Below are 11,291 nucleotides of genomic sequence, written 5' to 3'. Positions count from 1 at the left end.
TGTGTGTGTGTGTAATTCTGCTGTAAACGAATCTGCTGTAAACAACATCTGCGCTCCAGCAGGAGACTCTACAGCATCTGTCTGCTCTGACCATTCACTTCACCCCGCTGACCCACTGAAAATCTCCCACAATGCATCTCCTCTGGAAATCGCATTACTTTTATCGCTTACCATCCATCCATCCATCCATCCATCCATCCATCTATCCTATCACTTGAGGAATATTTTTAGAAATAAGCTAATTTTAAAGCTTCCCTGGAGTAAAAATAGCTGAGTTTTATTATTTTTGAATCCATTCAGCTGATCTCTGCTCCTTCTAGTGGATTTGTCATCTGAAACGTGCAACAAAACCTAACCAGAGCAATGTATTTTAGGTTTTGTAAAAATGCAGGCACATTTCCAATGAGCCTGAGCTGGAAAAAAATATATAAATATATAAAAGCATGGTTTAAAATTAAATAAAATGACTAGTCAACAAGTAGTAATATATAAAATTGTATTTGCATATTAGTATAAGTAATGATTTTTGTTTGTAATGATTATTTCAAACATTATGAAGTGTAGCATATAGAACAATATGTATAATAATACATATTAGTTTTAAGGAATACATTTGGTATAAAATGACCTTTTAATACTATTTTTATAATAATATTATATAATTTGTATTAATAATTTATTCATTTATGATTAAATTTGTTTAGAAATAATAGATAATATAATAATTTTGATCGTTTTCCTATTAAAAGTTGACACTTCTAAGAAGGTCGCTGGTTCAAGCCCCAGCTGGGTCAGTTGGCATTTCTGTATGTAGTTTGCATGTTCTCCCCATGTTGGCGTGGGTTTCCCACACAAGTCCAAAATCATGTGGTACAGGTTAATTGGGTAAGCTAAAATTGTCCATAGTGTATGTGTGTGAATGAGTGTGTATGGATGTTTTCCCAGAGATGGGTTGCAGCTGGAAGGGCATTAGTTTTGTAAAACATATGCTGGATAAGTTGGCGGTTCATTCCGCTGTGGCGACCCCAGATTAATAAAGAGATTAAGCCGAAAAGAAAATGAATGAATGAATGAATGAAGTTGATACTTCTGTAGTTACATAATGTCCTAAGATTGACGGAAAATGAAAGTTGTATTTTTTTAGGCTGATATGGCTAGGAACTATACTCTCATTCTGGCATAATAGTAAAGTAACTTTGCTGCTGTACCATGGCTAAAACAGGCGCAATGATATTATATCACACTGTTGCCTAGCTGGGGACTATTTTCAGGCACTGCTTAATATCATTGCGCCCTCTGCAGCAGTTTAAGTTAGCCTAATTGTAAATAATGCAATTTATTTTTACATCTTTCTTTTCCAAATGAATTCATATTTTAGGTGAAGATACATATGGACATATTATTATTTATTTATGTATTTAATAATCTTATAATTCTTTATCATTTATTAGGATATGTTAACTTATTAGGATGGAATAGTAATTATTGCTAATGTAAACATTTATATTTTTATATAATGTAATGTAATGTAATGAATATAATATAATATAATATAATATAATATAATATAATATATAATAATAAAATAATATAATAAAACATAATATATAATAATAAATATAATATAAAATAGTAAACACATATTATAATATACTATAATAATAAATATAACATAATATAATGTAATATGATATAATATGATATATATAATATAATATAATATAATATAATATAATATATATAATATAATATAGTAAAAATATAATAAAAATATAATATAATAATAAATATAATATAATAAAAACATAATATATAATAATAAATATAATATAAAATAGTAAACACATATTATAATATAATATAATAATAAATATAACATAATATAATGTAATATGATATAATATAATATAATGATAAATATAATATAATATAATATGATATATATATATATAATATAATATAATATATATAATATAATATAATAAATATATATATGATATAATATAATATAATGATAAATATAATATAATATATATATGATATATAATATAATATAATATAATATAATATCATATAATATCATATAATAAATATAATGTAATATAATATAATATAATATCATATAATAAATATAATATAATATAATATCATATAATAAATATAATGTAATATAATATAATGTAATATAATATAATATCATATAATATAATATAATATGTTTTTTGAATATTCTCCAGGTTGGAGTGCAGCTTCCTTTAGTTTATTTTCATGCATTCGTCCTGTGTTAGCCTTTTAATATGCACTCATTAACTGGCAGTCTTACCATTAACTTATATTCAGGTCATCCGTATTTTCCACACATCACCTTTAATTTATTACCATCTACAGTCTGTGTCTCAGGTTGTTTTGTGTGTGTGTGTGTGTGTGTGTGTGTGTGTGTGTGTGTGTGTGTGTGTGTGTGTGAGTTCAGTCTTCCTCTCTGAGTAATTCATAAAGCTTCACCCAGGAGAAATGTGAGTTTTGTCAGTGTGAAGTTTTATGATCAAGCCGTCCTACAGTCAGAGTCACTCTTATTCAGCAGGAGCAGAAACTCAGGCTGTATTTCACCACAGTGTGTTTTAGAGAGAACATTAATACACACACTTACTCACCTGTGAGATCGTTCATCTAATCTAGAGTGTTTCTGAGTGTGTTGGTTGTTTTGTTATACATGTATATAAAGAAAGAAAACTTAAGTAGGTCAGATTTTATTATTTCATTTAGAAATAAGCACACCACCATTCTCTATATCAAGTTTAAAGACCACTTGAAATTTTTAAGTTTCTCCAGATTTATTTGGTGTGTGTTTGTGTACACTGTTGTTTTGGTCTATAAAGGTCTGACAGGGGGAAAAAAAGTCTGTCTGTCTGTCTGTCTGTCTGTCTATCTATCTATCTATCTATCTATCTATCTATCTATCTATCTATCTATCTATCTATCTATCGTCTGTCTGCCTATATTTATCCATCCATCCATCCCTCTCTCCATCTATCTGTCCATCCATTTGTCTATCTATCCATCCATCTTCCTGTTTGCCTATCTATCCATCCATCCATCTCCCCATCTATCCGTCTGTCTATCTATCCATCAGTCCATCCATCTCTCCATCTCTCTGTCTATCTCCTTCCATCTATCTATCCCTCCCTCTCACCATCTATTTATTTATTCATTTATTTATCGATTTATCTAACTATCTGTCAATCTGTCCATCCCCCGTCTGTCTCTCTGTTTATCAGTCCATCCCTCTCTCCATCTATCTGTCTGTCTGTCCATCTATCTATCCATCTGTTCATCCGTTCATCTATCCGTCCATCCATGTATCTCTCCCCATCTATCTGTCTGTCCGTTCGTCCATCTGTCCATCCATCCATCCATCCATCCGCTCGTCCATCCATCCATCCATCCATCCATCCATCCGTCTATCTATCCCCCGTCTGTCTGTCTATCCATCCATCCCTCTCTCCATCTATCTATCTGTCCATCTATCCATCCATCTGTCCATCTATCCATCCATCCATCCATCCATCCCCATTCATCTGTCTGTTCGTCCGTTCATCCATCCATCTGTCCGTCCATCAATCTATCTATCCATCCATCCATCCATCCATCCAATACATCTGTCCATTTATCCATCCATCTCCGTTTGCCTATCCATCCATCCATCCATCCATCTCCCCATCTATCTATCCTCCATTCGTCCGTCCGTCTCTCTCCCTGTCTGTCTGTCTGTCCGTCCATCCATCTGTCCATCTATCCATCCACCTCCCTGTTTGCCTATCCGCATATCCATCCATCCATCCATCCGTCCGTCTATCTCTCCGTCCGTCCATCCGCATTTCCTTCTGTCTGTCTATCTGTCCATCCGTCCATCTGTCTATCGTTCTATTGTTCTACCCCTCCACATCCATCCATTTCATCCATCCATGTGTGTTTACTCGCGCACACATACACATTTTAAGTTATATATAAAATAATAAATGAGTTGTTTATTTATTTGACTAAAAGTAATATTATTACCTGTGGTAATCCACAATACGCTGAGTAAATCGTAACACACTGATTCCTGAACATTCCTCTACATAACAGTTTCAGTAATCAGGCAACTGTGATTTGTTTGGTCGGCATTAAAATGCTCACTGTCTCTGTGTTTGTGTCTGCAGGCATCAGGCTGTGACAGTACAGAAATCCCAGATGAGGTCAAGCTGATTGGTTTCGCACAGTTGAGCGTCACCTGATAGCATCTCATTAACAGCAGAGGGAGAGACTGAGAGGATGACAACATCCAAAACCTGCTGCAGCTGCTGCGCGCACACACACACATACACTCCTGCTCACAACGCTTTCAGTCGCCTCGCCCTACACACACACACAAGCTCTAAGCCAGTGCAACAGTGTGTTCTGGAAGGAAAGCCTCATTCATTTTCTCCATAGGGAGGGAAAACTTTTAAACAGGGCCTACTGTGAGCTGCGAGCTTGCTAATCAATGCATGGGGAATAATTTGCGCTGGTCGAAATTGCATTGTTGAGGAAAAAGAAAATTAATGTAAGTAGATCAGATTTTATTATTTCATTCCGTAATAAGCACTCCTCCTCTAGCTTTTAATATTAAGTTAAGAGAGCACTTGAAATCCATCAAATTGTCTGGTTTTATTAGGTATGTGTTATTATAATATTTAATAATATTTAAATGTAATAATATATTAATATTTATTTTGTTCTGTAAAAGTTTGATTAAAAATAAATCTACAGAAAAGCTGTCATACAATTTGTCCGATTAGCATTAGCTACGCTTCCATCCATCTATATTTCTGAGCATTTTGGATATGCGCATAAAAAAAATCGGTTGATGGAGACGCCAAGATGTGCATACGTTTTAAAAGTAACCTATGCGCACAACAGAGTGGGATAAACTTTTTATTCGATAAGTAAAGATGCGCATAAACTACAATGGAAACACTTTTACCGAACAAATTCCAGTATGCGCATTAAAAAAGGTCTTGGATTTTGTTATAAGAGATCATGTGATGATAAAATGTGTGTGAATGGATAAACCAGGCGGCTGAGCACACTGTAAAACATCTAAAATGTTGTTTTGGTCATTCTTAAACGGCTTAACCGCTCAGTGTTGGTGTTATTATATAATTAATGACCTCTAGAAACATCTATGCTCTCACGCATTCAAACTCCACCACGTGTTCAGTGTGTGTCGGCATTTGTCTTCTGAGGCGCGAGTAATTTATTAAATAAGGAAAAGATTGACGCAGCTTCTGTTAATACAGTAAACTTCGTTTTCCTGTTGATATTTGGCGTCAGTTAATCAGGAAGTGATGATTTTGTTCTCTTTGACTGGTTGGATGGAAACGCTGCGTTATTCGCACGTCTTTTATGCGATATTGCAGTTTTGTGCATAAAGTTCATTTGCATTTTTGGATGGAAACATAGCTAATGTCTTATTTTCTTTACTGATACTAACGTATTAAATATTTATATGCTGTATATATATTTTTTTAATTCTGAAGTGAAAATATTTGTATTGTGTTAGTAGTTTGCAGAACAAAAAAAAAGTTTCTCAAACACACATCTGTAACAGTGTAAAGGTCTGAAAATATTTAATGATATAAATATATAATCAATACTATTATATGCATTTGAAGTCAGAATTATTAGCCCCCAACACCCCTGTATATGTTTTTCTCCAATTTCTGTTTAACTGAGATTTTGATCAACACATTTCTAATCATAATAGTTTTAATAACTCATTTCTAATAACTGATTTATTTTATCTTTGTCATGATGACAGTAAATAATATTTGACTAGCTATTTTTCAAGACGCTTCTATACAGCTTAAAGTGACATTTAAAGGCTTAACTAGGGTAATTAGGCAAGTTATGGTAATTAGGCAAGTCATTGTGTATAATGATGGTTTGTTTTGTAGACTATTGGAAAAAATATAGCTTTGGAGGACTAATAATTTTGACCTTAAAATGCTTTTTGAAAAATTAAAATCTGTTTTTATTCTTTCTCTTTTATTCTTTTAAGACTTTCTGCAGAAGAAAAAATATTATAGGAAATACTGTGAAAAATTCCTTGCTCTGTTAAACATAATTTGGGAAATATTTAAAAAAGAATTCACAGGAGGATCATTTTGACTTCAACTGAATATATATATACACACACACACAAATTAACATCAACCCCGAAACGATTGCTTATATAAATGGCAAATACTGATATATTTCTATCTGTGTTTAACTATAGTTTGAATTATGCGTTTCTCTGCTACAGAAAAGTTATTTAGCAATATCTTGAACATGATAAACGTTTGTTTTATATGTCATATATTTCCCGAAAAAACAAAAAAAAATCCCAAGTGCTTAAAATGTTTACAGTCATTCATAATTTGACTAGGACGTCCTGTGTTTTAAGTTTTGTCAGTTAAAAATGAATAATATATATAAACATCATTACATATACTTACATACAGCCCGTGTAAGTGCACAATCTTGACTTTAATGTATTTATTATTTAATTTATTTAGCTTCAAATCAAAGTTTGTAAAGTTGTGAATTCTCTGCATAGCAGGCTGCTTATAATGCTTTATCAAAGACTACTTTAAAGCGGGCTTTAAATGTTTAGTTTGCTAGCACACATTGATAAATTTAAGATGAACAATTAATCCACATAAATGAATCGACTGAAAAAAAAACTGTGATCTTCAATCAAAATCTGACCATTTTGATGATCAGTTTGACTTATTTGCTGAAATATGCATAGTCACGCCCCTCCAACCGTTAGTTTGCTGTGAGTGAAATATAAGGAGGAGCTAAAAAATAAACCCCACCCCATGCTCATTATTCCATAACAGTTCTAAATATGTAATCATTTTAAAAAATAAAAGCCTGCATCAATTTCTGATTCACACTGACTTTTAAATCAAACCCAGGCTCATTCTGAAAATGTACTGCGATATACATTTCTAGAGAACGCCAAATGCATCCCAGGAGCTACATTTTTTGCAGTTTTTGTTTTCGCGAATCCACCAGAGGATGCTGTGTATGCTTTTTGAGATCTCGAATTTCTCTCACAAGTGCCATTCGCGTATGCTCTTCTCACGTAAATCCACCAGAGGTCGCTTTTGACTGACTGATCAACTGACCCACCCTCCTCCTTCCCTAAACCCAATCAATTGGGTTTTCAAAAGCACTGATTGACCACCCACTTCCCTTAACCCAACTGACAGTTTTAAAAGGCAATCCAGTAAAAAGAAAAGCCCTCGCCTGATTTTTACCACGTTTTCAGATTTTACCACATTCTCACATTGTTATTTACTTGTGTATTTTATATTTTGGATACTGTTTTTGTCTTACCCGCTTTCTTGAACCGTTCTTCGCCGGAGACGAACAGAGTCGTGGCGGTCAACTCCTCGCTGCTTCTCAAGTTCGCAGACGTACATGGCGAGCCACTGAACAAACAGGTAACAGCGGGAAAGCCATCCCTACAGAGGTAAGCGGTCATTTGGTAAGCGCAAACAGAAACGGAGTCATACCGCCCCGTAGCGTTCATTTTAAAGACGAAACGCAGCCATACGTACTTCTGGCTACATAATTTACGAGCTCCATAAATGTATATAGGGCTACGTTTTCAGAATGAGCCTATGTTAAAATCCCAATGGAAAAAATGAATGAGAAAAAACAAACTTCCAGAACAAACACACTGAAAACAAAACAAAAACCATGGACGATCGCTAATGCACTCTCTCTGCAAAGCCTATCGCCACAACATTCCAGCATCCATTTCCCAGAATTCCAAAAGCAGGAGGCCATCATCTCAGGAGGCAACAGCTAGTGAATACAACATTGTTTTGAGTTATTATGATAATAATAATAATAATGACATTATTGTTTTACCTCCGCTTTCAACAGAGCTCCAAGCGTATTATTATTGAAGAAAAAAAGCCTTTTGTTTCATCCTCTTGAATCTGGTGCGCAGATCACAGAAGCAGAAACGACTCCTGCTGAATGTAAAAAAGCACATTTCCATCCTGAATGTTACTGAACTGTATTGTACATAGACCTTTGAGGAATAAGGGAATATTTGTTTTTCTTGTTGCTTTATTTAATTTGATTCTGGAGAGGATTGAACCGAATGCTGCCATGTGCAAATGTACTGCTTTGTTTTGTTTTTTGTTTTAATTTAAGTTTTATTTTATATTATTGTCTCTATTTTTTAATCAATTTTTGAATTACATTTTTTTATTTTATTTAGTTTTTTATTTTATTTAAATTTTGTTTGAATTATATTTTTTTATTAAATTTAAGTTATTTATTTTATTTCATTTAATTTATTAAATTTTTTATATTAATTTCTTTACATTTTTGGAATAATTTATCTTTATTTTTTTAATTTATTATAATTTTTTATTTTATTGTAATTTTTTTCTTTAATTTTTTTCTTTTAATTCATTTAACATTTTTTTTTTAGTTTTTATTTTTATTTATTTATTTTAATTTCTTTTTTACTTTATTTCTTTATTATTTTAATTTATTTAAAATTTTAAATTTTATTTCATTTATTTTTTATTTTAATTTATTACATTTTTATTTTATTTATTTGTTATTTAGTTTTGATTATTCTAAATTTTTTTTATTATTTTAAAATTTTATTTAAGTTTTTATATATTTATTTTATTTTAATTAATTTCAATTTTTTATTTTATTATTTTTTATTTATTTTATTTATTCATTTTTATTTTTATTTAAAATTTTTATTTTATTATTTTTATATTTTGATTACATTTTTTTATTTATTTACATTTTTATTTATTTATTTATTATTTTATTTTAATTCATTTTAATTCACTTTTAAAATTTGTTTCATTTTTATTTATTTATTTATTATTTTATTTTAATTCATTTTAATTTACTTTTTAAATTTGTTTAATTTTTATTTATTTTTTTACTTCATTTTATTATTTTATTTATTTATTTAAAATTTATTTACATTTTTTATTTATTTTTTTGTTTATTTATTTAAGTTTTCCTTTATTATTTTATTTTAATTTAGTTAAAATATTTTATTCATTATTTTAATTTACTTAAAACATTTATTTCATTTTTTATTTATTATTTTAAAACATTTATTTCATTTCATTTTATTTATTTGATTTTATTTTGACAGTGTTGATGCTTCAATGCTAGAGGTGCCTTGTTTTATTTTAAATCCGTGCCTAAGAAACGTAGGTAAGAAGCTTGAAGCTGTTCTCCTGACACTTGAGATTTGTGGATAGTATTTTTTTGGCAGCAGTCAGCGGCTCGCATTGAAGTAAACGGCTGATGCACTTTGATTTGACGCGGTGCGATGTATACAGGCACCTGCGCGCTTTCACCCTATCTAAATACCCACATGTACCCCAGTAAAGCTTGGTCGTGTGACAAACAAGGTCATCGCTAACCACAACGCACATCTTAATCCTGACCTGATGTATTTACAAAAGACCATCGATGGTTACAGCGCTAGAATGTGTTTGTTTTTGAACCCACAATGCATCTGTCTGTCAGCAAGCGTTCAGTATTTTGTAGAGGAAACCAAACGTCTGCTACTTGAATGACAGAAAAGCCATTCGTGTGTCCAAATTCAGTATAGTAGCTTAAGTGACAGTGCCGTTCACTGATATTGGCACCCTTGGTATTGAGCAGTTTCCCAACGGTTCACATTTTCAACCTCTCCTTTATAAAACACGCATGAATAAACTCATCCGAACATCAGAAGAGACTCCAAAACCTGAAGTTAATATGGCAGAAAAGGGAGACATCCAAAATATGTACTGTTGGTGTGCCTCCAGGAACAGGGTTGGGAAACACTTGTATAGAGGATGTGAGAAATGTCTTTTGAAATTTTTGCCTAAAATATTAGCACATAAAAAAAACAATTGGATGGGGGAAAATGGTAAGCCCTGCCCCCCTTAGTTACTGTTGCTAACTCTGATAAACAAATGGTGTTGCTGTTTGTCATGATAGCTCTTGGTGTGAAAACTTCATCCCAAGATGATTTTTGATTCCGGATATATTGACTCATTTCAGAATTGCGGGGACATTTCAAGCATGTTTCACTTGTTTTGCCTGGAATTATATGCAGCAAACATATAATTCAGAGTAAACTGAATCCATTATTAATGTAAAATCATGATAAATGCGTGAATGTGATAGGGACAAGGGTGTAGAGTTGAAGTCAGAATTATAAGCCCCCCTGAATTATTAGCCAATTTTTATTGGCTAATATTATTGGCAACAATTATTAGCTGAATTACTATTTTTTTTTTCCCCAATTTCTGTTAACAGAGAGATTCAACACATTTCTAAGCATAGTTTTAATTACTTATCTCTAGAGCCAGACGGAACCTGCGGACATGTTCTGCTATGTCTGCGCTGAATGTTGTTAAAAATCTAGGGATGTGGAATGATTTTGGGAGTATCAATACTAAAAACTTATATTTTTATAAACTTAAATTTATGTGAAAGGGGCTATTGACACAGACTTTGAAATCAATGAAATTATTGGGGGGGACATTTCAATATTTGGTGGTTATTGGTGGGGATGTGTCCCCTCGGTCCACGCTAAATCTACCCCCCTGGATAGGGAACATTTGACTCACCAAAGCTGCACTGGAGTTTGTGCGTGCGAAATTCTGTCGTACGGCGCTGCCAAAAGGGGCGGGATTAACAAGATGTTTAGACATTTAAAAGTAGCGAGCGATTGCTCCATATTTTAAATTTCTCTCCAGAGAGGTCATGTTTTGATCCTCGATTGGTCTCACGCAGTTAAGTGATGGGATTTTGCAGGTCAGAGTTCACCAAGCTGTGAAACTTGACGCATAAACTTGCATTTCCAGTCTGACGCATTCGCATGCAAATGAATGGAAGTCTATGGGGAGAAAAGTGCAGTGTGACCGCAACTTAATTGTTGTTTAACTTGTTAAACATTTACACCACTAACAGAGTTGACGGTAACAGGGTGAACTTTTTCCACCATTTTGTACTTTAACTCAAGATGCTAACCTCAAACAGCAGAATTTAATGTATTTTAATCATGTGATTGTTTTAAAAATGTGAATGTGTCACAGTAAAAGAGTTGACATATATTGAACATAAGATTAATCCTAAACATTCAGCTCAAATTCATGAGAAAACAATAATAACAGGCCTAAATGCCTTCCAGAGTTTCCTGCCAGAAGTGACATCACTTGGAGCATCAG

General features: G+C 32.3%; 1 protein-coding gene across 1 annotated transcript in view; it reads left to right on the top strand.

Moving 5' to 3' along the window:
- stk39 (serine threonine kinase 39) overlaps positions 1-4,625 on the top strand; it is a gene marked incomplete at its 5' end in the record, with an annotated part of 101,186 nt that extends 96,561 nt beyond the window's left edge. Inside the window, one exon of the mRNA XM_056466097.1 lies at positions 4,200-4,625. Within this exon, the coding sequence (XP_056322072.1) occupies positions 4,200-4,274 (75 nt within the window). The remainder of the gene's footprint in view (positions 1-4,199) is intronic.
- Between the last annotated feature and the right edge of the window lie 6,666 nt (positions 4,626-11,291).

Source organism: Danio aesculapii, chromosome 9 (genome assembly GCF_903798145.1).
Source record: "Danio aesculapii chromosome 9, fDanAes4.1, whole genome shotgun sequence".
Taxonomy (NCBI): domain Eukaryota; kingdom Metazoa; phylum Chordata; class Actinopteri; order Cypriniformes; family Danionidae; genus Danio; species Danio aesculapii.
The sequence above is the reverse complement of the archived record's forward strand: the minus strand, read 5'-3'. Positions and strand labels throughout refer to the sequence as shown.